General features: G+C 35.6%; 2 protein-coding genes across 39 annotated transcripts in view; both read left to right on the top strand.

Annotated features, from left to right (window-relative positions):
- Dscam1 (Down syndrome cell adhesion molecule 1) overlaps window positions 1-27961 on the top strand; it is a 120137-nt gene that overhangs the window by 81314 nt on the left and 10862 nt on the right. For 20 of the 38 annotated variants that reach the window (XM_066388668.1, XM_066388667.1, XM_066388672.1 and 17 more), the window contains 14 exons: window positions 11989-12108; window positions 12159-12332; window positions 12386-12988; window positions 15788-15990; window positions 16048-16303; window positions 16360-16515; window positions 16571-16876; window positions 16936-17052; window positions 17846-18024; window positions 18082-18293; window positions 18347-18523; window positions 18581-18747; window positions 25214-25411; window positions 27635-27802. In XM_066388668.1, coding sequence (XP_066244765.1) covers window positions 11989-12108; window positions 12159-12332; window positions 12386-12988; window positions 15788-15990; window positions 16048-16303; window positions 16360-16515; window positions 16571-16876; window positions 16936-17052; window positions 17846-18024; window positions 18082-18293; window positions 18347-18523; window positions 18581-18747; window positions 25214-25411; window positions 27635-27802 — 3036 coding nt within the window. Of the gene's footprint in view, window positions 1-131; window positions 420-853; window positions 1142-1223; window positions 1512-4499; window positions 4788-4862; window positions 5151-5646; window positions 5935-6053; window positions 6342-11988; window positions 12109-12158; window positions 12333-12385; window positions 12989-15787; window positions 15991-16047; window positions 16304-16359; window positions 16516-16570; window positions 16877-16935; window positions 17053-17845; window positions 18025-18081; window positions 18294-18346; window positions 18524-18580; window positions 18748-25029; window positions 25189-25213; window positions 25412-27634; window positions 27803-27961 lie in introns of all 38 variants that reach the window. The other 18 variants (XM_066388655.1, XM_066388648.1, XM_066388674.1 and 15 more) reach the window with 12 other exon arrangements.
- LOC136408703 (coxsackievirus and adenovirus receptor homolog) lies at window positions 457-833 on the top strand (the record flags this gene model as incomplete). Its single annotated transcript, XM_066389828.1, has 1 exon — window positions 457-833. A coding segment is annotated over one exon (345 nt), but the record flags the coding sequence as incomplete, so codon positions are not given.

Raw genomic sequence — 27961 nt, forward strand, 5'->3', positions numbered from 1 at the left:
CAAAAATAACGCAGGAACTTCCAGCTTTACAGCGAAACTTACCGTTAAGGGTATTAATTAATGCAGATCTTCAGCACCATTTATTTAACGTGTAGATGAATTAATGACTCCTCACAACTGTCCCTTTTCAGTTCCTCCACAGATAATGTCCTTTGATTTCGGTGAGACTTCTGTACATGCGAACCAGTTCATCCAGGCATCATGCACGGTCTCCGAAGGAGACCTCCCTTTGGTCATTTCCTGGTTATTTAATTACCAACCTCTAGATCAGTATTCAGATACCACAATTGCTGTCGTGGGTAAGAGGACCTCGTTTCTGTCCATCGAATCTGTGACTTACAATAATGCCGGAAACTACACTTGCAAGGCCGAGAATTCTGCTGGACAAGCCACGTACACTGCAGAGCTGCTCGTCAATGGTGTTTCTCCTTTTTTTATCGTTTTTTTTAAAATGTTTTCACCACAAATCCTCCAAATCATCCTGTTGTTGCAGTCCCTCCTCAGATAAGCCCTTTCATCATATCAGACCTCCCTCTTAACGCTGGGGATTACTTGCAAGTCACTTGCACCGCCCGAGAGGGAGACTTACCGTTAAATTTCGATTGGTTACTGAATGGTAAAAAGTTGGGAACTTATCCTGAGCTGGCGGCAATGCCAGCGGGCAAGCGGGGTTCTATTCTCTCCATCGAGTCTATATCTCACGAATATGCTGGGAAATATACGTGCGTTGCAAAAAACGCAGCTGGAGAAGCCTCTTATTCCTCCGATTTAGATGTGAATGGTTATTATATCTCTATTTAATAATGTTGCTTTTATGTAGGTTGTATTTATTTTAATCCTTCCAATTTGTCAGTTCCTCCCCAGATAAACCCCTTCGAAATCTCAGAGGCGCCCCTAAACGCAGGAGCGTTCATTCAGGTGGTTTGTACGGTAAAAGAGGGTGATCTGCCGATTTCCATAGAGTGGTTGCTGAATGATAAGAAACTGGAAATGTACCCGGAAATTTCAGTTATGCCCGCAGGAAAGCGCGGTTCAATTTTGTCCCTTGAAGGCGTTGCGCATGCGCACGCGGGCAAATACACGTGCTTGGCTAAGAATCTAGCAGGGCAATCCAGTTATTCAGCGGATCTTGCCGTTAATGGTTATTTCATTTATATTACTTTATCGATCATTTTTTTTTGTGTAAATGCACCCACAACAAAGCTTCCTCTTTTCTCTCCCAGTTCCTCCACAAATTGCTCCATTTGATATCAGCGACGCACCTCTTAATGCGGGAGAGTTTCTCCAGGTCACCTGCAGTGTGAAGGGAGGAGATTTGCCAATAAATATTTCCTGGCTTCTGAATGACGAACCTGTTAATACACATCCTGAAATTAGCGTCTCGTTAATCGGCAAAAGAGGTTCTGCTCTATCCATCGAATCTGTGTCTCATCAACATGCAGGCAAATACACATGCATAGCTTCGAACATAGCCGGACTTGAGAGATATTCCAGCAGCCTTGACGTTAATGGTTATTACGTACATAGATGATTAAGCATGCTTCGTTATGTAACTCATTCTATCCTAGTCCTACTATTCCAGTTCCACCCCAAATAGCTCCCTTTGATTTTGGGGAGCAACCACTAAATGCCGGAGACTTTCTCCAAGTGATGTGCACAGTCCGCGAAGGGGATCTGCCGATTGAGATAGAGTGGCAACTGAATAGGGAAAACCTCCGCAGTTTCCCAGAAATCACAATTTCGGCAGCAGGCAAAAGAGCATCAACTTTATCTGTAGAGTCTGTATCCCATGCCCACGCTGGGGTTTACACCTGTAGGGCTAGAAATACTGCTGCAGAAGCTTTGTACAGTGCTGAGCTGAAAGTGAATGGTTCGGTTTTTGTGCATCTCTACTTTTTTGTTGTTTTGTATTATTAGTTGATTCCATTCTTTATGTTTGTGCCAATTATTCTCACAGTTGTCCTTAATAGGGTGTCGAGTCGATAATTCTTCTAAGGTAGTTTCCAGATGGTGTTTCCCTGGTTTTTCTTACCGCTCAAGCATCAGTACTTGTGGTACTACCTCAAATAATGAACATTCGTGTCTTAGCAAGGTATTGCTCGGAAAATACGTTTGATATACGCCAAGACGTCAGAAAATTGGTTATTATTTAAAAAGTGGCTACTAATATACAAATTGGCTCACTATACAGGATCCTCCAACGAAAACTTGAGCCCCCCTTAATCTTGAAATATAAGGAAAGTCCCAAAATGTGGCAAAATAATTTTTAACGAGGAAGAATTTTTATATAAAATTCAATCTTCAAATTTCACCCTTATGCGCGTCACAACAGTCTTGTCAAAAATTTCAAATGGCACGAGGGGTCATGGGGTACCTTAAATTAAAGATTTTTCAAAATTACGTTGAATGATGAAATGCGATTCAAAATCCATGAATTCGTTTTTGAGGAAAACAACTATAAGTTTCGTAAAAAATACAATACAAACTCCGTTAAATAGTACGTAAACAATCAAAAAACTTGTTTGTTGATAGAAAATTGATTTGTTTATGCTCATAAACTGTCTTTGGTTAAAAAAAATTAATTGAAAAAAAAGGGAAGAAAAAAGAAGTAAAATAATAAATAAACATATGAAAATAACTAAAGACTGTTTGTGAGCACAAACAAATCAATTTACTATCAGCAAATAAGTTTTTTCATTGCTTAAGTACTATTTAACATACTTTGTATTGTATTTTTTATGAAACTTATAGTTGTTTTCCTTAAAAACTAATCAATGGATTTTGAATCGCATTTCACCATTCAACATAGTCTTGAAAAAACCTTTAATTTGAGGTACCACATGACTCCTCGTGCCATTTGAAATTTGACAGAATTGCTGTAACGCACATAAGGGTGAAATTTGGGGGTTGAATTTTATATAAAAATTCATCCCCCCTTAACAATTGTTTTGACGTATTTTGGGAATTTTCCGAAAAGTCCTTATTTTTCAACATTAACGGGGGGTCAAGTTTTCGTTGGACGACTCCTGTATATTTCGTTACAGTGGCTTTTAAATAAATAAATGAAATCGTCAAAGTTGGGTAAAGTTTTATACAGAATTCGTTAGCTCTGTTATTGGCTCTAAAAACCGTAAAGTGGCAACACTTTCGAGTGTACAAGATGTCTCCAAAAAGCGTAACATCTACAACTGCATTATTTTAAGTGGTAGCTTCAATATATTAATACATCTTAGGGTTTAGTCCAAAATCACATAATTTCAAAAAATTTTCAAATATTCTTATTGTAAGTAAAATGGATTGATAAATATTAAAAATTCAAGATATGGAATTCGAAAAAGTAAGTTCAGGGTCACTTCCGGTCGAACCAGTAATAACAGTGCAGTCTAAATTCTTTAAAGAAATTCGTACTGTGATTTTCAGGTGAACCAAATTTCAAATTTTTGCATGAAATAGTAAAACGCCGATAGGGTGCACCCACTTTATGTTATCACCCGGTATGCCACGTATCATTTAAAATGAAGCAGTTGGTATTAACCACCAATTTTGAGAATATGTTGTATACTAAGATGTGTTCTCATTTAAAACTCAAAGAACATTACATGCATTACATGCAGGATTCGCCTTTGGGAGCTGACACAATCCGTATATGGAAAATTACAAATTTAATGTATTTTTGAAGTTTATATTTTTTTGTAGACAAAAACTGGCATTGAAAAAAAAAATTAAAATAAACATTAAGCAAATTGATTGCGTAAAGGTGCGCTGATTTATCTCTTAACTACGCAGCATAAAGCAGTCTATAGTTTTTTCGATTTACTCAAAAAGATTTAGTTTTTGATACTCATAGTGTATATCGTATTTGTTCATATTTTATCTACCAATCTAATGGTGTAAAAATAATTTTAGGGTGCTATTTAAAAAAAAAAAAAAATTTAATTTAAAAATTTAAGTTTCAATTATTTTTTTCAAAAACTCTTTGAAATATTGTTCATAATCCTTTAATTGTTTATAAAAAATTGTTCATTTTCCTGTAATATAAAATTTATGTTATCAATTTATGTCAAATACTTTTGTAGATAATTGAGTTTTAAGTAAAACTCTATAAATGTCGGGAAAGCCGTAAAAAACTGGTTTATTTTCGACGAAAAAGCCCATTTTCATTAAAAAAAAAACTGCTACATTCCATTTAAAAAGGTGAAATAAGGTTTAATTTCCAGTTTAACCGGAAGCCATATCAGGTTGAAAATATTTTTACAATATCAAGTTTTTTCCGAAAAAAAAAATACGAACTTCAAAAATACATTAAAATTGTAATTTTCCATATACGGATTGTGTTAGCTTCCAAAGGCGAACCCTTTATTGTACATATTCTTGCCTCACTCTCGATATGATAAGAGGATCAAACAGTGTTTTTTGAGTTGTTCGTGAAGAGAAATTCTATTTTTTATGAAAAATTTCTTCAATGTAATAAATTCAGTGAACGAACAGTATTTCCTCAGTACCACCAAGGATTACCCCATTTTTCTTCGAAGACAACCCATTACATGAAGGCCAGTATGTCCAAGTCACATGTCTAGTATCCGAAGGAGACCTCCCTCTTACTATTGCCTGGACTCTTAATGGCCAGAGCACGAAAACCTTTACGGAAGTAAACGTGGCGAAAATGGGACAACGAAGCTCCATTCTTTCAGTGGAGTCAGCTTCTTACGCTATAGCTGGCAATTTCAGTTGCACAGCGAAGAACTCTGCTGGCCTTTCGTTTCACACAGCTGAGCTTCTCGTTAACGGTTATTTCAATTTCATCAAATTTTATAGTTGTTTCAACCATGCTTATACCCTTTTTTCCTTTACCTGTTTTTTAGTTCCTCCCCGAGTAACTCCTTTTAACTTCGAAGATAATCCGTTACATGAAATGGCCTATGCCCAAGTAAATTGTCTGGTAGCTGAAGGGGATTTGCCTCTGAACATTGAATGGAAGCTAAATGGCAATTACATAGATAAATATGCAGAAATTGTGGTTGCCAAAGTAGGGAAGCGCAGCTCAATCTTGACCATAGAATCAGTCTCACATTCTATAGCAGGGAATTACACTTGCGAAGCAAATAACGCTGCTGGCTCCTCAGCGTACACCACCGAACTTCAAGTCAACGGTCATTAACTTTAGTAATTTTGTGTTTGTTCACATTTCCCCTGCCCTTAAGACTCACCAAGAACAATGATTTTCAGTTCCTCCCCAAATTAGCCCTTTCGATTTCGGTGAGGAACCCGTAAACTCCGGGGATATGGTGACGGTCATCTGCGTGGTCGCCAAAGGAGACCTCCCCATCGGTATTAAGTGGACTTTTAACGGGCATCCGATAGAGTCGCTCCAAGAAGCCAATCTTGTACGTAGCAGTAAAAGAGTTAGTCAATTATCCATCGACCATGTTAAAGACTATCATAGTGGGGAGTATGTTTGCGCTGCTAAAAATAAGGCAGGAATCACGAGACATTCCGCTTATTTAAGAGTTAACGGTACACGCTAACGGTGTTAGATGTAGTTTCATCAATAATTGTCTCATCTTCATCATCATTAAGATGTTTTTTCATTTTTCTTATTTATATTTTCTCTAAATTACACTTTCTTTATATATTCCCCCATGGTAGTACCTCCGAGGGTTACGCCGTTTTACTTCGAAGACAATCCAGTCCATGAGGGTCAATTTGCCCAAGTGACGTGCTCAGTACCCGAAGGGGATCTGCCCTTGAAAATAACGTGGAATTTGAATGGTAGCCCTGTAAACTTGTTGAGTGAGGTAGTCATCACTCAAGTGGGTAAACGCACCTCATTGCTGACTTTGGAGTCTGTGACTCACTCGATTGCTGGCAATTACACATGTTATGCTAATAATAGTGCCGCAGAAGATTCGTTCACAGCAGAGCTACGAGTCAATGGTTTGATATTTGTATGAACTTAATTTGAGTGTAGCTTTTTTGAGTACTTAACTGCAATCCCCAAAATCTCCTAGCTAATACTGTGACAAACACGTGTGCATAAGGCCGTTTCTTTGTAGTTTTTCCTCATGTCGTCCCGTTCAGTTTTGGAGAGTCAGCAACCCACACGGGCCATGCGACCCAAGCAACTTGTCTGGTGTCCGAGGGCGATGTGCCTTTAAAAATCTCTTGGACGTTCAATAAAAAACCCATAGATTTGAGCAGTGGGGTCAACACCATAAAAGTCGGTGCCAAAACCAGTCTACTTCTTATCGATGCTGTTGGCGAGGAGAATGCTGGCAATTACACTTGTCGAGTATCGAATTTTGCCGGATCCGCTGAATATACTGCTTCCTTGGATGTCTACGGTGATCGTCTTTGCTACCTCTCACTTATTTGGTTGTCTGGTCTTTAACTCTAACCAAATGACTCGATTTTCAAGGATTAATACTTCAACAGCACAAGTTCTACTTTTGCACTGAGTGTTAACAGATTAATAAAGCTTACCGAGCTCTCAGCATTGAATCCTCAACCTTCAAATCCTTAGATCCTTCAGTCCTTTAGCTGAGAGAGAGGGAATAGGGTGTCCCGTTGTCCAACCTCCCAGCACTTTTTTCATTGTTTTTGTGTTAATTCTTGCATGCTTCTTCCGTTGCCATCACTCTTAGAATAATTTTATTTGACCCAACTTCATTGAACATTTTTTTAGCAGTGGGAATGATTTACCTTAACTAAATGAATTATTTAAGTTCATTAAAGTTGGATTTTGGTTCATTTTTTTATGTTCTTTGCATAAAAATGGGGCGAGTTTTAGAGAGCGCCAGAAGCTGCGGGTTTTGTCCAGCTTGTGATTGATAAATTCAGCTTTTTTGATTAGAGACAAATAGTTTCCTTCAGAGATATTTAGTTTTTCATTTGATGTTAGTCATGTTTTCCCAGTTGTTTAAAATGAAGAAGACAAAAGAACCATTTCATCAACTATGGAGAGTTATGCCAAGTGCCTTTTCCTTCATGTTAAATATTTCAGTGTACCGCAATTTCTGGTGCTTTCTCCAGGAAAAAAGCTTCTTGATTATTTGATAAAAACGATTTCCACTCATTACTTTTATGAGAAATGCTATTACAGTTGTGATAGCTTTAGTTGATGTTGACAGCTTATGAAAATATGTGAAATGAGTACTAGTTCAGAATATCGTGTTTCGTAGACTATTGTTATTAGGCCCTAAGCATAGACTCCTCCAATTCATCATAACTTGGAGATATAGCTATTATTTCAGGATTTATTGAATTTTTAAGTTGAATTCATATAAGTATGACTTTCTTTTCCACAGCAAATACGACCACTTGATAATAGTTATTCGTGACAAATCTGAATTAAACATATCAGAAGTGGTTTATCACAGGTCATAAGGCGGTTAAAATTCAGAAATGTGTTTAAAATTGGCGTAAAATTGAATATATGTATAGAGTGTCCTAAAAATATACCAACAAGCTTTAAGGAGCAGTGGAGGACATCAATATAAACTTTTTTCTTTAATAAATATATGTCCGCAAAACAAACCAAAATACGTTAATTTCTCATTTGAAAAATTTATCAATATGGATTGGAAGAAGAGATTCTGTGGCCCGCGTGTTCTCCTGATCTCAACTCCCTGGATTTTTTCCTTTGGGGTTATTTCAAATCTCTGGTCTACGGAACAGTTATTCATAATGAGGAAGACCTCTTAGCAAAAATAATAGCCAGTTGTACACATCTAGAAGCTGTTCCTGGAATATTCCATAGGATCCGCGAGTTAATGAAGCATCGGTGCAATCTTTGTATTGAAGCAAATGGTCAATATTTTGAACAATTACTGTAAGCCATCATTTATTTATCAATTAAAAAAAACGTTTAATACGAATAAAAAATATTTATAATGACCAAAATCATATTGCCTTTTTTTACTCAAAAAAAAAATAAAATGTGGACATATGTTTATTTAAAAAAAGCTTGCATTAATGTTTCCCATCACTTTCTAAAGCTAGTCGGTATATTTTTGGGACACCCTGTATTAGTAGTAATTGTCGATGACCCCAGAACCCAAAAACGAGTATTTATTTGCAAAAGCCTTAAAAAACATTATGGTAGAATCTCACCATGAATATACGATAATGCTGTTCATTGGCTTAAAAAACAGGTTTTAAGCATCGAAATGACACTCCACTAACTGCAGTTAAAACGAAAATAGAGAACTTTAATTACAAATAATCTTGAAAAAATCTACAGGGTGCCCCATAATAAATTGTACACAACTGGCCATCAATTCCTAATATCAAAATATTAAGATTTCCGTTAAGTTACTTAAATTTGTCCAATTGCCTATAAGTGAAATGAAGAATGACAAATTTTAAATTTATTTTATGGCTCTTTTTAATAATTCAGGATAATTGCCTATAGAACTAAAGCAGATAAATTGAGATAAAAAACATAATAATTCAGAAATACCACTCTATTTTGGCGACCCTGTATAGTGTCGATATTTTTAAAATGTACCTTCATTAGTCTCAGATTAAATCTCTAATTAATGGATACTTTATACAGGATGTTATAAATCCCATGATTTGTCATTACTATCTCTTAAAAGGGAAGAGCTACAGGATCGGTTAAATTGGAAAAGATGTGTAAAATTTAATACTCTTTCAAGAACTAAAAACAAATTTTGTTGTCAAATGATTGGTAGTTTACAAGTTGCTATGAAAAAACTAAAATTTTATTACGGTAATATTAGAGAATGGTTTTATTACAAATTAGAAAATAAGATCTGTACGTGAATGAAAGTTTTAAAATAATTATTGATACCTATTCAGTTATTATTTTTCCGGTTTTCATAATCTATTATACTTTCAAATATGGAAATGTTCTAAACTCTATTATTACTAATTTATTATTAGTTATCTATGACCTCATTAATAATTTATTTGCCTACACCACATTTTTGAGCAACATAATAATAGCAATTTTAAATTAGAGCTTTTAGAACCGGCCTAGCTTATTGAGAAAAAGTGAAGATACCTTTTTTTGAAGTAAAACATAAAATGTGATATATGTGATACATTATTGTAACGGAGTTGCTTAAGAATTTTAAAAATCTGTCAAAAAATATACAGGTCCGTATTTTTATTGAAAAACTCAAGTTGTTATCATTAACTCAAAAACTAAGCAATATTTAAAATTTAGAAATTTACTGGTTTGTACATATAGAAAAACTATAAAGGTTTTATATCAAATATTTTGCTGAAAAACCTTTAGTTTTCGATTTATTTAGAAAATTTTGCAAAATTTTAGTTTGTCCATAATAACTTGGAAAGGAAAAATGATTTTGTAACATTATTTTCAGTTCTTGAAAGAGTATTCAATTTGGCACATTTTTTCTAATTTAAAGGACCCTGTAACTTTTATCGTTTAAGAGATAGCAATGATAACACATCTGATTTGGAACACCCTGTAGATAGATCTAAAAGTTGTTACACCTTCAGTATGTCAACGGCGATTTGGTTTTTGATTATATCACTCAAATCGGGTTCGAGACACCAAAAACTGGAGTTATTTCCTAGGAAAATCAAATAATTATAATCTCGATAATGCTTTTCAAAGCCTTTGATTGAAGGTATTGAAAGCCTTAAGCGAAGGCATAATCTCAATGTATTGTGAAGAGACAGATACCTCAATGCTTTCAGTGAAATTGACTGAAAATGTGAGTCAAGCCTCAAAAATCGAATTTTAATCATCTAAACTGTGTAATGAGGTGTTAAATTTAACTGCAAGCTGATTTACATAGAAACGTTGAAGTGAAATGAAACTAGATCGATATTAAATTTAACGACACGTTAATAATTTTAAAAAAATCCAGTCAGGGACAGAAGTTTAATCCACAGTTACAATTAATTCATTTTTGAATCAAGAATAGATCTTAATGATCTTAAAATTGATTTTAATACGAGTCTTGCGATCATGTTTAATCATAAGATTACTCAGTCAGTCTGGAATGTTCGAGAATTTTCGTTACAAGTGAATTACAGATTCTTTAACTACAAAAAGGACCTTTTGTAAATGTGAGCTCTTAACATAGAAATGTTTTCAATGTAACTGTGGGTGGAAACATTCAATTTAAAATTTTTGTTGATTATTAAATAAATATAATTTTTCTTTTAATATAAAATCGATTTAAGCAATATTTAACTGATCAAGACTTCAGAAATTTTACCATTTTACAGAAAAAAGTACTGCATCGAGCTCTAATGTTAGTTGCCAAGTAGTTCTCAAGCTAACAACGGTAAATTTAAAGATCTCCGGGCTTTGAAGATCATTAAGAGTAATGCGAAAGGGAACGTGAGGCTGTGAGGACACATATTTGTTAAGATTTATATAAAAATTTGATGATCATATTAATCATTATATGTTCTAACTTGCTGAGGCAAAATAGCACAAAAATATTGAAGATTTTCGTTTTCACCTTATCACATGCCTCTATTTCCCTATCTATGAAAAAGGGTCGCTAGAGAAACGATTTAGCCGAAGAAAATAGCAATAAGTCTACTTGAAACACCTCACGAATAATGTATAAGTTATCACCATGAACAACTGATATACTAAGTGACATAGAAACCCAAACTCCTAGTAAGAATATTCCAATTTCGATAATGTTTTCTATAAATATTTATGATGCCACAAAAAAGATGTAATTACATTTTCAGTTTTATCGGCCTGCATATTTTGAGTTTTTTTTTCTCGAAAATTTTTATAAAGGATAGAAAAGCTAACTTTTGATGCCACAGTTACCGGATGAGTTCGTAGGACGACACTGTTTCAAGATCGTCACTTAAGATTGTTGGCAATATGGAATCGATTCTCTACCACCAGAGTGATTGCCAATCATTGGTTTGCAGAACACGGCAGAGTTATTGGAATGCGAAATATATACCGACAAATCGGAAGCTCTGGTCTATTTTAATATCGACAACAATTTGTTTTTCCTTTAACTCTGGAGCACAAACGAAATCTACTTAGATGGAGTAGAGAACGATTAGTCTAGAATGAGGAGTCTTCAGCCATGAATTTAGGTACTGTTTGGACACGCATAACGATCGGACAAGGGTTAGAAGATGGCGTGGGGAATGACGAGATCCACAATTTTTGGTCGAAAGGCATGTTTATCGTGTTGTTGGTGTTATGGTGTAGGGTGCTATTGCCTATACTTCTAGGTCACCCCTAGTCTTTATTAGAGGTAATATGACCGCACAGCGGTACATCTCAGAAATAGTGGAGTTTTATTTGGTTCCATCTAAGAACCTTCCAAAATCCTATCTTTCAAGAGAATAATGCCTTCCATACGTGGCAAGGGTAGCGTTGGAGTACTTTCAATAAACTCAGATTTAATTGCTGCCTTGGCCTCAAAGATCTCCAGATTTGCCTCCAATTGAATACGTGTGGGACATTATCAGTAGGAGATTTCGAACTTTATAAACGCCGCTCAAATTCTTGTAGTACTTCAATATGACATAGAAGTGACTTGGAATGAAATACCGCAGGAGGACATTAACCATCTCATCATCCTGCGCGCCTTAATGAATGTGGAAGAAATTATGGCAAGTCAGGACATTGTTAATTATAAAAATCTCAATTAATGAATTAAAACTATATAATTTACTTGGTACTTTAACTTACTTTGACCCCTCTGACATTTGCACAAAATATTAGCGATATCGGAACATTTTTACTGGGTGTTCAGGTTTCTATGTTACTTAGTATATTTCGCATCAGTTTCTGTGCAGCGAGCAAAAGCTTTGTAAGTACAAATCAAGAATTCTTACATTGATGTAGAGGCCTTGAAACTAAAAGGAAAGTTTTTATTGATGCAAATTTGAAGGCCGCTAAATCAAAAAATTAACTCACCCCATTCATTCTTCATCATCTGCATGCAACTCGAGCTTCAGCTTGAAGAACTGCATAATCTACAGCAACTACTTCACTTTTAGTACCCCCGAGGTGGATTTTAGAACCAACAGATAAAGCATTTGCTCAAGGTTCTGATGCCGCTGTTGAGTGTAAAGCTGATGGATTCCCCAAGCCGGTCGTTACATGGAAAAGGGCTACTGGTATGTTTTGGATTTAGAAATATTTGTGGAAACTACTGAGTCTTTTCCAGGGGTATCACCTGGCGACTATAAAGATTTTAAGCCTAACAACCCAGATGTGAGAGTCGAAGATGGCACTCTTATGATTAATAATATACAAAAAACCAATGAGGGATATTATTTGTGTGAGGCTGTTAATGGCATTGGGTCTGGTTTGTCTGCAGTGGTACTCATTAGTGTTCAAGGTGCGTAATTCTCATTAAATAATTAGAGAAATTTAACGTGTATTTCCTTACAGCTCCTCCTCAGTTTGAAGTCAAATACCGCAATCAAACATCAAGACGAGGCGATCCTGCGGTCCTCCAATGCGAAGCTAAAGGCGAGAAGCCCATAGGGATTTTGTGGAATATCAACAACAAACGTCTAGAACCCAAGGGCGACAACAGATACACAATCCGTGAAGAAATTTTACCAAATGGAGTTTTGTCTGACTTAAGCATCAAACGTACAGAACGCTCAGATTCGGCTATCTTCACCTGCGTGGCTACCAATGCCTTTGGAAGTGACGACACTAATATTAACATGATTGTTCAAGAAGTTCCTGAAGTACCTTACGGGCTTAAAGTTCTGGATAAATCTGGCAAAACTGTGCAGCTCTCATGGGTTTCACCGTATGATGGAAATTCGCCCATTAAGAAGTATATTATCGAGTACAAACCCAGCAAGGGCAGCTGGGATAAGCAGTCGGAAAGAGTGCTGATCCCGGGAGATCAGACAGAGGCTGGAATTTTTACTCTTCGCCCTGCTACAACATATCACATTAGGATTGTGGCTGAAAATGATATTGGTTCATCGGATCCTTCTGATACGGTCACTATTATCACTGCCGAGGAAGTTCCAGGTAAGTGACAATTTAATAAAGTGAGGACGAATTTTCTCACTTTATTAAAAAATGCCATTTTATCACTCACTTTATTGTGTCAGATGCATTTTTTCACGCCTTAAAACTTCTTATATGAAACTAGAAGTTCTTTGTTTGCGTCTAAAATCATAAAAAATAATCGTGCGTCACGAGAGTTATGTTGTGTGTTATACAGCGTGGAACAGCTAAATCGGATAAATTCAATATCTATATACTTTGATATATGCGAAAAAAATACCGAAACACGTCAAATCTAGATTCTGAAATTACATTTAATGTAATTCACAACATTGTTTACTACAAACTAAAAACTTAATAACTAATACCATTTCGTTATTGATAATGTAATAAAACAATAAAAGAAATCAATTTCAATATTCTATAAGATGTTCAAAATGCATGCTTTGAACCTCTTAACAGTATCCTAACGGTAAATAAAAATGTCTGCTAACATTAATCAGTATCTAAGGCGTAATTGATCTAATCGCAAGCGTCATTCTTCTTTTTAACTCAGCTAGATTGCGTGGTTTACTTTTATACACCATACACTTTACATATCCCCATAAGAAAAACTCCACTGGAGTAAGATCAGGTGATCATGCCGGCCATTCTAACGATCTTCCCTTCCCTATTCACCAATTTGGAAAAGTTAAGTCGAGAATTTCGACAATTACATGAATTTTTTTTTTGATTTTGTTCTTTTAAATAAGGTTTAATACCATAACAATTTGAATAAAAAATGAAAAGACCTTTCAAATGAGGTATCACAAACCTATACTTCCAATATAAAAATTTGGGGGTTGCAACTGTCACACAAAGGAGGTTAAATTTAAGCATGAAATTTTTATGTTGCAGGATGTAATTTCAGAATCTATAATTGACGAGTCTCGGTGTTTTTTCACATATGTCGGAATATGTAGATATTGAATTTATTTCATTTCACTGTTGTGCCGTGTACATGAGTTATACAGGTTAGCCATTTGAAAACGAAACACGAGTAATTCTAAATAACTAAGAGAATTTATGAAAAAATGCTCGGACACGTAAAACTTATTTTTGAAGGGGAAACGTTTTAGGCTAATTTGGACTCCCCTATCTACAACCCTTTAAAACGGGAAGGTAGTTATCCCCAAAATTTTAAATGGAATAAGGAGTCAAGTGATATCTCATTTTGAAGGTAATTTCATGTACTTTATAACCCCCCGAGTTGCAAATCTCTACTGTCAACACAACCAAAACGGCGGCTTCCCAAAAATGCGCAAATTGAGTTATTTACGTTTAGTTATTTCACCTTACTCTAGTACTTTTACTTAACTACGATAAATTGAATGATATTTTCTTCATCTTGTTTCTATTATGCTAAAAAAAGAACACTGGGTCGGTAGATAGCAAAAAGCGTTAAAATGAAAACACGGTAATAAATGAGGCAACTGAGATGGCAGTTTTGGAACATGTTTTTCAAGACCCTTCATTAAGTACAAGAAAGTTAGGGGTGGTATCTAGTATCAAGCGTACAAGCATTCAAGTGATTTAAAAAAAATATAAATCTCATCAGTACAAAATACATCTAATGCAGGAACTTAATGAGGGTGTTTTTGATAAACGTTTGTAATTTTTTCGAAAGTATGTCAGAACGGATTCTAAATGATCAACAGTTCCTTTTTAATGTATGTTTCTCATAAGAAAGCTCTTTCTTCTTGAACGGTATTGTAAATCGGCCTAATTGCCGTTATTGGTCTGATGAGAATTCTGCAATTATTAACGAGGCTTATACACGATGTCCGCAAAAATTGAATATTTGAGTTAGATTATTTTGCAACCGTCTGATATGCCCATATTTTTTACCTGGTAATTTGACAGGGGATATACATATATCTTGAGTTATTAGAAAACACCATTTATCTGGCAGTAACAGAGATCATTGTAAACGAAGACCATTATAGAAAACTATTTGATCTTCCAACAAGACGATGCGGTACCTCATTATACATCGATCGTTCGTCAGTATTTAGATCAAACGTTTCCGGGGGCAATGGATTGGAAGGAGAGGACCCACAGAGTGGCCTCCGTGTTTTTCAGACTTACGTCCATTAGATTCCTTTTTATGAGGCCACTTAAAAAGTAAAATCTACTTCACCGAACCATCTTTGAGCGATTTACAGCAGCGGATCATTTATGAATGTAATCAAATCACCTCACAGATGCTTCAAAATATTTGACAGCGATTTCAACAAAATCTTTTCTATTGTATGGATATCGGAGGTAGCCATTTTCAATATTTACTCAATTGACTTGCGATAACTTTATTATTATTTACAAAACATAAAACATAATATCTGTTGTTGATCCGAATATTTCTTGTTACCGTAGTAAAGTAAAACGGGTAAAATAGCTGAACGTAAATAACTCAATTTGCACATTTTTGAGAAGTCACCATCTTGGTTGTATTGGCGGCAGAGACTTGAAACTCGGGAATTATGAAATACATTAAATTACCTTCAAAATGAGGTCTCACTCGACCCCCTATTTCATTTAAAATTTTGGGGATGAATACCCTCCCGTTTAAAGGGTTGCAGATAGGAGAGTTCAAATTAACTTAAAATGTTTCCCCCTTAAAAATAAGTTTTACGTAGTCCAGCGTTTTTTCGTAAATCCTCTTAACTGTTCAGAACTGTGCATGGTTTGTTTTAAGACGGCCACCCTGTATATAAAATAAATGGATAAAATAAACTACTTTTTCTATGGAAAATGCATTTCTACACTATTTAAATTCGTAAGGTGGCCCCCCAACTGAAATCCGAGTAGAAGCCGAGGACCAACACACTTTAGTGGTTTACTGGAAACCACCTGTAAGGGATCACTGGAATGGTGACATCCAGGGATACTACGTAGGGTACAAACTCTCCAACACCGACAAACCTTATTTGTTTGAAACTGTCGAATTTCCCCGCGAGGAAGAAGGCAAGGAGCACCACTTGAAAGTATGTAAAATTTCCCTTATTTGATATCTCTGGATCTTTACTCCACAAATTTTGTAGATTACCAACCTGAAAACTTACACCCAATACTCAGTGGTAGTGCAAGCGTTCAACAAAGTAGGAGCTGGCCCCACTTCCGATGAATTTAAGGCAAGCACTGCTGAAGGAGTTCCTGAGCAGCCCCCAGATAAGGCAATGTGCACCACCCTTACCGCCCAGACCATTCGCGTTTCTTGGGTTTCACCTCCTCTTATTTCCGCTAATGGAGTCATCAAAGGGTACAAAGTAATTTACGGACCTTCGGACACTTGGTTTGGTAGGTCGTCATTCACTCAACGTTAAAAATTCGAAGCTTCATAATGTCTCCTTTAGATGAAAAAACCAAAGACACCAAGATTACCGCCTCCAGTGAAACTATCCTGCATGGTTTGAAGAAGTATACAAACTACAGCATGGAAGTCTTGGCTTATACCTCCGGTGGTGATGGCGTTCGCACTACTCCAATTGCCTGCCAAACTGAACAAGATGGTTGTTTTCTGTGTTGTTTAACATACAGCTTAACTAAAATTCTTCTGCCTAATAGTGCCTGAAGCACCAACTGCAGTTAAGGCTCTCGTGATGTCCCAAGACGCTATTTTGGTCAGCTGGAAGCCGCCTACCGAACCCAATGGAATCGTGGAATATTACATGGTTTACTACAAAGTAGCTGGAGAGAGCAGCGAAAAGCCTAAATCTCAGAAAATCGTTCCTAATATAAGAAATCAGAACTTGAGCTTCCAAGCTAAAGGACTGGACAGCAATTTGAAGTATGAGTTTTGGGTTACTGCTGCCACTACCATTGGAGAGGGACAACCTTCGAAAAAAGTGGGCGTCTCCCCAAGTACAAGCGGTAAGTATCAACTCTTACGTTAGTCAAGTTTAATAACAGTTCTGCATTTTTCAATGTAGTTCCAGCCAAAACTGCTTCGTTTGATGATCGATTTACGACTACTTATAAGGAAGATGTGACACTTCCTTGCCTGGCAGTCGGTGTACCTCCTCCTCTAATTACATGGAGCATTAAAGGTACGAAGTTGAGATTAGTGGAAGTTGTTATTAATTAATGAACTGCTAGTGGTTTATACACGGTTGAACCAAAAATACCATAGTAAAATTTACATAATAACAGAAATATGATCCGTTTTTAAGTAAACAACGATGATTCAATTAACAGTAGGAATATATATAATTTGTAAGATTTTGGTCTTCTCTTCGAATCGGTGTCGCAGCTGCTTCAAAATGGTTTCAAAAATCACTTATTATATCACTTATTCACTTATTTCGTTGGTGTAACCATGTTTTTCATAAGACCCCATAAATAAAAATCGAAAGATATTAGATCGGGTAATCAAGAAGGCCATATAATAGGGCCACCAAAAGTAGGGGATGATCTCCAAATTGTAAAGCTTACTACATTTGTTTGTACATGGGAAGTGTACCATTGATTTTCACGGAGTGTTCTTCAGACAATTTTATAGAAGATATTTATTTGGCGGGATCTTTTTCAAACACTGATGAAAGGATCTTGTTGGACAAAATTTAGCATTTCTTCTTCTACATTCAAAATCCGTTTGTATCGGCCCAGTCTCGAAAACAGTTAGAGATAAGGATATTTCTTGCAGAATATCTTGTAGAAGAATTCGGAGAATTTGTAAAAATATTCAAGGTATAGGAACTGATAATCATCTCCCTTAGAACAGATGTTATAAATGAATTTATCGTATCTCCCTAGGAGCACATTTGTACCATTGTTTCTGGGACACCCTGCATATTCCTGTACTGTTTTTTTAACTTAACGCATGAAACTGATTTAATCCAGGAGTCAAATTCAACGCCAACACCAACGACCGCATCCGTCAGCAACCAGATGGCTCACTCTTCATCCGTGACGTGACTCGTACTGATGCAGGCGAATATTCTTGTAAAGTCGAAAATGACTTTGGTCAAGATTCTGTTACTCACCAGTTGATTGTGAGTGCTCCACCAAGAGCTCCACATGTAAGAGACCTTCAACGTTTTCTTTCATCGGCATGGGACTAGAAACTTTATGCCTAGATTACCCTGATGTCCACCACAACCAATTCTCTGACCATAAGAATTAAACCTCACGACTCCGATGGAGGGCAAATTCACGGCTACACCATCCACTACAAACCCGAATTTGGGGAATGGGAGGATGTGCAAGTGGGAGCCGCTACCGACCAGTACACCTTAGAAAAGCTTTTGTGTGGTACCCGCTACCAACTCTACGTGACTGCCTACAATGGGTACTATAGTTCTCTTATTAATAATAGGCGCAATAACCGAAGCTCTTTATTAGAATCGGCACTGGAGATCCCTCGGACAACCTCAATCCTAAAACCAAAGGGGAGAAGCCCTTAGTGCCCAGTGCAGAGGAGTTTATTGAGGTCAAGTCTAACAGCATCACTTTACATTTGGGCAAATGGTCCGATGGTGGCTGTCCCATGCTGTATTTCGTGATTGAACACAAGAAAAAGTTAGCTGTTAATTTCTGGTTTGTCTATAATGAAAAGTTGAACATTTGAACTTCCAGGACTAGCTCGGAGTGGATTCAGGTATCAAATAATGTGAAACCTGGTCAGAACTTTATTTTACTGGATCTGGACCCTGCTGTTTGGTACCATTTGAGGGTTACTGCTCACAATAATGCGGGCTTCAGTGTAGCCGAGTACGAATTTGCCACCCTGACTGTTACAGGCGGTAAGCATTGTATATAGTGTATATTTGTGTGGTTTTTAGTTGGTCATGACGAATTTTGCTTCTTTTGTTATGTAATTAATTTTTTTTTAAGGAAAAAGGATGATTTCCCATACACAAATTTTCAATAACAACATTGAGTGGAACAAGATTGTTACTTTGTTAATGCATCTTTTTTTCGTTTAATTGCGTTGTGTGGTTCTTATTTGTTCCTTAAATTTATTGTTATGTTTGCAGCACTTGTTTTATACCCACTCACCATGTGGTCATATGCTTTTTGGAGTAAAAAGGTTTATTATTGTTTCCTAACAGCAATAGTACCTGAATATAATACATGGCGCTGCAAATCTTCTGGGGACCTTTCAGTTTCATATTATTCATATCACGATTTCTGTTATTTGTCGTCACATGTGTTCAACACACACACAACTAAAAACCTTTCTCATCACTTTAGTTTATTCTAACATCATTTGGCCAATAGGTATACGTCCGATGTCAGTGTTACATGTGTTAATTATATATTTTCGCATCTGATTTTAAGGTATCTTTCAGTTTTTGCAAGTTTAATTTATTGATTTCATGTTTTCTGTTGATAGCGTCCTCTAAGAATAGAAATAATGCGATATATGCGACAAACTGCAACATATCGGATCCTACTTTAGCGACATTGGAACTAGCAGAGTCACGTTTTTAGTGCCATAAAATAAAAGTGATTTTAGTTATTAATCTCATTATTCTTCTGATTTTGGTCATAGTTCAGGCAATCTAGCTTTACACATTCGAAAAAGTGCGCTTTAGTAAGGTAGTGTAGCTGGGCTACATCATAGATTAACGTATACAGGCATCACCAGTTCAATTGGATACATAGGGATTGTGCAAGTGGGAGAAGGACCACATAAGGTTTAATACGTCTTCGACAAAGGCCAGCAAAGTGAATCGCGCAACTCGTGGTTGAAGTGGGCGGAGTCAGTCCAGTGTTACCAGATCTCTCACCATTTCAGACTTTTTACTAATATAAGTTTTAATGATGGATTCGGAGCTTTTTTTCTTTCATTTATATTGCTACTTGTTGGTCTGATATTTTTTAAAATTTCCACCTCCGCGAAGACAACGAACTCGATACTAATCTAAACATCGAAGTGGAGGCGCTAGTCGGATTGACTCCGCCCACTTCGTTGTTGGTCTTTGTTAAAGGCACCGACTTGAAGTGGTGATACATGTATACGTTAACATAATCTCTCCCTCTGAATGCCCTTCTCTCTTTCCATCTTCTTCGTTTTACCCAATAAAAATCCACAAAAGTTTCTTTCGATGTTTAAGTATATAATTTTCAAATTTGCATAACTCTTCCAATATGCGAAGAGCCCCACTTAACTGCAAGAAATATCTAACAGTTCTTAATGCAGTCTTAAACAGTTCCAAAAATGTCTGGCTAGTCAGAAACTCCATGAAAGTAAAATTCAAATACGCCGAAGTACGCCAGAAATCCCTACAAACCTTCAAAGAGAACTAAAAATTTCTCCTGAGTCAGAAATTCCCTGGAAATTCCTGAAAATCCTTATGTAATCCAAAAATTGCCAGGAATTCTTATAAACAGTAGAGAATCCCTTAATGTTCAAAAAAACTCACTTGCTCATGAGAAATATCAAGCAGCACGAAATGGGAAAACTTGAAGAGCACAAAAGTATTTCATCATCAGAAATTTTCTGGAAAAGTCTTGAAAATCCTGATTTATATATGATTTCCAAATTTCCAAAAAAAATGGACCAGTAACAGCACAAATTAATAGGCACATCAAATGAGTTTCTGATAGGTGCAGGGAAACGAAACGTCTAATTTTAAATGTGATAATACCACGTAGTGAATTAATTAAACCAGATTTTTTTTCTAAAATACCGTAAACATCACTTGATCAGAAATATATAGCAGTACTTAATGGCAAACATTCCAGAAGTCCTTGCGAACTGCAATAAGGAATAGACATGATTAAACCAAAGTGTAAAAAAACATGAGTTAACCACAATATATAACTGCCCTTAAAAAAAAGTTTCAAGATTCTTTTTCATAAATTAATTTTTTTTTAGAAAAATTCAATTTCAGAAAAAAGCCTTAAGTACTAACTAACTTTTGATTTTCAATTCACAAGTCATATTTTTAATCAAATCAAAATCCCAACCTGCGCAAACTTACCTTTGCCTCGACCTATTACACTTACCCTTTTGATAAGTCTTAATTAAATTTTTTGTTTGCCCGCGGAATACAGATGAAATTTCGAAAAAGTGTACAATTCCTTTATTCTTTGGGCATCAGCTACATGATCTGTCTCATCCTGGTAAACCTGTTTTTTGACTGTTTCTTTTTCAATGATTTTCTCTTACTTCGTCCGAGGTGTGTTGTATAAGTGAATCGTATACCGGGGGCGAACAAGAAGTTCAAATACCTACCGCAAAAGGTGGATTTATGGACAAATGATTTATGAAAAGGGTAAATTACAGTAACGTTGAAGAGGTAATTTCGCGTAGCTTTCACTTGGGATCGCATCAGAGAATGTGCAGTCAGATTTCATTTATCTTTTATGCAAAAAAAACAAATTAAGAACAAAATAAAGGGACATTAGTCGAATACAAGAATACAACAATTAGCAGGACAAATCATAGATATCTCTCGATTTCGATGGTTATACAGGGTGGTCCACTTTTTTGTAGCGGGACTTTAATAATCGACAGAAGAGCTTATTTTAAAAAGAAAATTTCATATCAACATAGGCCCATAAACGCTTCATTTTAAAGATGGAGGGCGTTGAAAACTTAAAGAAATATTCGATTATTTTTTATAATACTTCAATTTCTGGAGATATTTATACCAAATTTGGTGTACAGCATCACATTGTATGCTGCCATATTCTGTAATAATATCACGGGCCACGAGCAACCAGTGCCGCAGTCGCGGGGTTTTACTACCATAAAATTCAATAAATTACTAATACGGTCAAATACAAAAAGCCTTTTAAAATAAGGCATAACCTACTATGCTTTCCGTTAAAAAAAAGTTTATGCCATATCTCAAAAATGACTGCTGTCAGAAAAAATCTGGCCAGCCTACCTTCTTCAGGGAAAACCTTATCTACAATATTCATATTTACATAATTTCTCTAGAACCAATAATTACGCGATCGATTAAAAAAAATCAACATTTGGTTTTTGTTAAATGGACTTTTTTAAAAAACCAAAAGTGGCACTAAACTGGTTCCCTAAAGCTGCAATTCATTTTCCATTTAACGGACTTAGTAGCTGCTAGTTTCCGAGATCCCCCCACTAATCATCAAGAAAACTCACCCTCTACTTCACAGAAACGTAGTGTCCCTGTGAAATGCAGTTCATAATACAGTTCCTCGTGAAAAAAAGACCCCAGAGCTCGATCGAGAAAGCACCATAATTTAAATTTAGGTGGTGGCACGTAAATCCAGGACGTGTATATATAAATATAGAGATACCTGTTCAAAAAATTCAATTTATGAGCACAGTCAGTTCCTAAACCCTCAATTCACCCATTAAAATAAAATGTGTTGCAGTTTGTCTCTGAAAGTTTGATATGAAAAGGTATTTAACCCTTCTCCTGCATGTGTGTTATCACTGCATTTGCAGAGATATGCGACTATAGATTAATGCTACTTAGAATCTTGTAGTGAAATGTGAAATCAATAAATGTTAAAAAAATGTTAAAAATATGTATAATATCAAGCCGTTATTAAGGAAATATGTACGTTTATTAGAGCTATTCTTTCTTACGTTTAATATAGCCAGTTCTCTCACAAGGCAATAGAATTCTTACAGGGGGTTTATGCAAGTAGAATTCATGTAACTATCGATATACAGAGTGATTCACAGCATCCAAAAATTAAACTTCGTATTCTTTAGCATTTTTCGAGTTGTAGGGGATATATCATAAAATGTTTTAGTAGGACGCCTGGTTAAACAAATACAGGGTGAGTAGCTTAAATAATTAGTATTGTTATTTAATATCTGTTAATCAATGCTTCCCCTGAAATTGATATTCTTCTATGGCGGACCACTGACCACATTAACAGCTATATTTTTCGATTATGCTTTCAACTTCCTGCAAATTAAAACTCCTTGATATTTTTCGAAAACTGGTAATCGAATAAAAGTTAAAAAAACCAACTGAACAATACTTCTGTGTTCATAAATGCCATTTAAAATTACGTAACACACTGGCAGCAAATTCGACATGTACCATATTTCAAAATATATCACATTCAAATTTAAAAAATATTAAAAAATATATATAACAACAATTTTTAAGTGAATCACCCTGTATATTTTTAAGGAAAAGTCCGAATGGAGAAATATATGTGAATCCTCCCCAAAAGCTCAATAAAAAATATAAATCTTTTGATTACACCTAGAGCATGGCAAATTACGGAGGAAACCTGGTTATCACTTTGCCCCCTAAAGTAGGAGCCCCAAAATAACTTTTTTCTAATTCATTACTTAGCGTTATAAGAAAAAAACCATAATGTTCTGTAGACACTAACAGTGCATGTTCAGCAATAACAAATAAATCTGTAGTTTAACCAGTGAAATGCTCACCAGCACGTCGTCACTGAGGATTAAAAAAAAGTGGTACTGGTTTATATTGAAAGAAAACAGTGATTTTCTAGGTCTTCAATCCGTTTGAAAGAAAAAATTTGCATGTTGTTGTATCTCGAAAATAGTGAGAGACGCGCTCTTTTCAAGATACAACACGGGTCGCCATTGCGTACCCAACACGCAATCATTAAAAATCATTTCAATGCACGGTATAATGCACGATATTATTTGAGTAAAACCAGTGGTAATGGTTTTTGATTTGACCCAATTAAGCCCGTTTATTTAAACTCCTTGTAACTTTGTGAGCAAGATAACTTGTATGGAAATGAAGAAATTAGGACACAGCATTGGTCAAGTTGTCCATTTCTATTGGAATTATCTTGTTGGCAAGATTAGCAGAAGTTTGAAAAATTGGCCTTAAGCCATTTCTAAAAAAGCCGTTTCTAAAAAAATAATTCCATTGACTATTTCCTGTATTCTAATCGGTTTTTTCTTGGAAATGGTGTGTGGTGCAAAAGAAACTCAAGAGACCTTTTTTTTCTCAAATTAAATTAAATTTTTAAATTTGACAAAAATTTAAAATTAATAAAATGGTTTTCGTTAAAAATTGTTCATTGATTCGCTGATAGTAACCCCACTGATGATAGAAGAAAATGGAAAAAAATCGTTTTTCTACTGCCGAATATGCACTTAATCTCTGTGTCAACGGCTCAAGATTTCATAATTTTATCTTGAAAAACTAAGTAATGGATTGGAAATAATTATTTGGTCTGCAATGTGAGGATAGCAAATTTACTGTCGCAGTGATGTTCATAACCCAGTTGAAGACGAAGCTATGAATGAAGCGATATCATAGCCGAGTTGAAGAGTCGATTCAGATCAATTACAACGGTGAGGTTAGAATGAGGTAACGATACTCATGGCCGAGTCGAAGAGTCGATTCAAATCGATGACGACGGCGAGGCTAGAATGAGGCAGCGATATTCATAGCCTCGTCTTCAACTAGGCTAATAAATGTTCCTCTAACAGCAAATTTTTATTTTGGCCGAGTAAAACACAATTTTTTTCTCCGATTAGTACCTATTGAACCGTTTTTCTCGGATTGGCAAAACAGATTATTAACTGATAAAGTCACTAATGATGCAAAACAGGCAAAACTTTACATTGTTTTTTGTCTTTAAAATGTAGCTTTTTTGTCATTCTGAGAAAAAAGTCATTTGAGGCACCCACTTCTGGGATTCTCCCTCCTTAAGGGGGCATTTTCAAGTTCTAACAAGGTGTAATAAGTCGACATTATAACTTGCCTGCCATTACATGCAGCTCAAAGGGAATTTATTTCTCAAATACCTTGCGTATTCCTTTAGAATTAATATATCTGGAATGTATATTTAGCCTTCAATAAAAAACCACGTAATTGGTTAAAAACTTCGACTGAAATATTGTGTTACATGTGCCCTATAAGTGGTACGTTACCTGATCAAAGACGTCGTCATCGAGTTCATCTTTGACCAGGTAACTTCTTTTGGCAATTTACTTAAGAAAATGCCATTTACCAAGTGTCAGGAAGCTTTCTTTTAATAAACGTGACATAAAACCAAACCAAAAACTAACAGAGCACGTCCATACGTAGCGGAATGTGTATACCCTGAGAACACCCCCTGTGTTTTGGTTTCAGGTACTATTGCCCCAGCCCGCGAAATCCCCAAGGAGGACACCCTCCAAATAATCCTCGCCAACCTAAACCTAGTAGTACCCGTAGTGGCTGCAGTGCTCGTCATTATCGTTGCCATAATCGTGATATGCGTGTTGCGCGGCAAAGGAAACTATAACAAAGGTAAATTGTCGGTCGTTAATTCTAGGTACCATCGCCCCGGCGAGGGATATGCCCGGGATGAGAATGCTGTTCCCATGGATCCCAGAGTGGGTCGAGTGGAACATCGCGGTACCGGTGGCCGCGACGGTGGTCGTGGTTGTGGTTGGTATTGTGGTGGTGTGCGTGGCCTTGTCGAGGAAGGCGCATGGCCCCCTACAGACCCGACTGCACAGCGATTGTATGTGTATGGATCGTTTTTTATCATCTCATCTTCATAATTTTTTTCCTTCCCACCGTAGGTTCGCTACATTCTAGGTTTACCACATCTTCACCAAAAGTGGGAGTTTTCATTAAATTTTCAATAATTACCAGTAATACATTTCATTTTTGTGCAATTGAGAGGTGCCAAATATTCGATATTGCAGGTTATTGCGGTGTTATCAGATTTTCTTACCCCTTTTTTATTTTCATTTTTTAAAAGTTTTGACTACCTGAACTAACTTTTAGGTTTGACGATCGTAGGTTAAATTTCGAGTTTTATCGCTACATTTTTTTTGAGAATTAAATTTGGTATAAATTGCATTTCCTCAGAAACAAAATTCTTGAAGAAAGCCCCTTTGAGGTAAAACCTATACAGGATGGTAAAGCCAAATGGAATAAATTCAGTATCTGCATATTTCGACATATGTGAAAATAATACCGAAACACATTAATTTTAGATCTTGAAATTACATCCTGTACCGTAAAAATTTCATTCCTAAATTCAACCTTCCTTGCGTGACGCTTGCAAACCACAAATTTTTAAATTGGTACTGTGGGTTTGTCATACCTTATTTGAAAGGTCTTTTCATTCTCTATTAAAAATTGCGATGGTTTTATACTTTATTTGAAAAAATAATAGAACATTTTTTTAAATGTAATTGAAAAAATTCTCTACAACAAACTAAAAACTGATTAACTAATACCACTTCGTTATTGATAATATACTTTTCTGTCTGTCTTCTACAAATCGGTGGATAGGGAAGCGAGGATCGCTAGAATGGCCAGCATAATTACCAGATCTTACTCTATTAGAGTTTTTCTTATGAGGATATGTAGAGGGTATAATGTATAAATCTAAACCATGCGATCTAGCTGACTTAAAAAGAAGAATAACACTTGCGATTAGATCGGTTACGTCTCACGTGTTGATTAATGTTAGAAGATATTTTTATTTACGGTTAGGATACTGCCTAGAGGTTCGAAGCAAGCATTTTGAACATCTTATAGAAGATTGAGATTAATTTGTTTTATTATTTTATTACAGTATCAATAATAAAATGGTATTAGTTATTAAGTTTTAAATTGGATGTAGAAAATGGTGTCAAATACATGCATCTTTTTGCATTATTCTTTGCAATAAAGTTTAAAACCATACCAGGTTTGAACAGAGAATGAATAAACTTTTAAATTGAGGTATCACAAACCCATGGTTCCAATTTAAAAATTTAGGGGTTGCAATTGTCACGCAAAGGGGGTCAAGTTCAGGAATAACATTTTTAAGTTACAAGATGTAGTTTCAGAATCTAAAATTGATGTGTTTAGGTATTTTGTCACATATGTTGAAATATGCAGATACTGAATTTATTTCATTTGGCTGTTGCATCCTGTAAAGTGTCCATTTCGAGAACTCAACCAAAAGATTCTCGGTAATATGGCGTTGGTTAAATTGGAGTAATATTGCGCAATTTGAAGTTTAAAAATATGCCGTTTCAAAATATGAAAATTTAGATGACTTTCGGTAGTATTTAAAAAAAACTGTGTAAAAATCATAATCAAATGGGGAAGAATCTGATGAACGCGCCGATCGACGTATAGAAATTAGACAATGCACTAAATACGAATAAATTTCTAGGACGGAGTAAAAAATAATTTTGAGCTGGTTGTTGTCTCTCTGGATACTATGTAGATATGTATATTTCCGAAGTAAAACATTTTGGGTAATTCATATCCCATTACATAAAAAATAAAATGCATTTACTTTTTTACATGTTTGGCAAATCTGTGACAAATTGGCTATTTGATTCGAAATGAAAGCGAGAATCGAAATATGTACAAATATACATTGGAATGTCCAATTTAAAATTTGAATTTTTTGTTATTCCCAGTTTAACCGGAAGTTGGGCCTACAAAATTAAACAATTCTTTGCTTAAGGCAGTTTAATGTCGCATATCTTAATTAAAAATTTTATCTTCATTGTTCATTTTAATCAGGGTAAAAACAAAAAAAAATATTTTTTTTTTTTAAACCATTAGCTGAAACCATTAAATTTGTCTGTTTTACATTTAAACCTTATTTCGTTACCTTTCTTAATAATTATTATATAAATACGCAATATAGATGAGTGGGCGATTTTTTTAGTATAAAAAGCAAAAAAGCAAACATCCATACGTAAAAAAAATTAACATATTTCTCCAAATCTCTCAGATGACGTCGTCTACAACCAATCCTGCAACGCTGCTTCCACCCTGGATAAGCGTCGTCCAGATCTCCGAGACGAGCTCGGCTACATCGCTCCCCCTAATCGAAAACTACCCCCTGTTCCAGGGTCTAATTACAACACTTGCGACCGTATTAAACGAGGTACCGCTTTAAGTAAGATCATTCATCGCTTTTTAGCATGCTCTTTAATTTTTAGATTTTTTTGTTATCTTTTGTGTTAATTAGTGCGTTCATGCGGATGTCCCATCGTTGTTAGCCACCTGTATACAGCATTTTCTTTACAATAGTGGTGTTTTATGGAAGTAGTACTTA

This window comes from Euwallacea similis, chromosome 4, assembly GCF_039881205.1.
Source record: "Euwallacea similis isolate ESF13 chromosome 4, ESF131.1, whole genome shotgun sequence".
Taxonomy (NCBI): Eukaryota; Metazoa; Arthropoda; class Insecta; order Coleoptera; family Curculionidae; genus Euwallacea; species Euwallacea similis.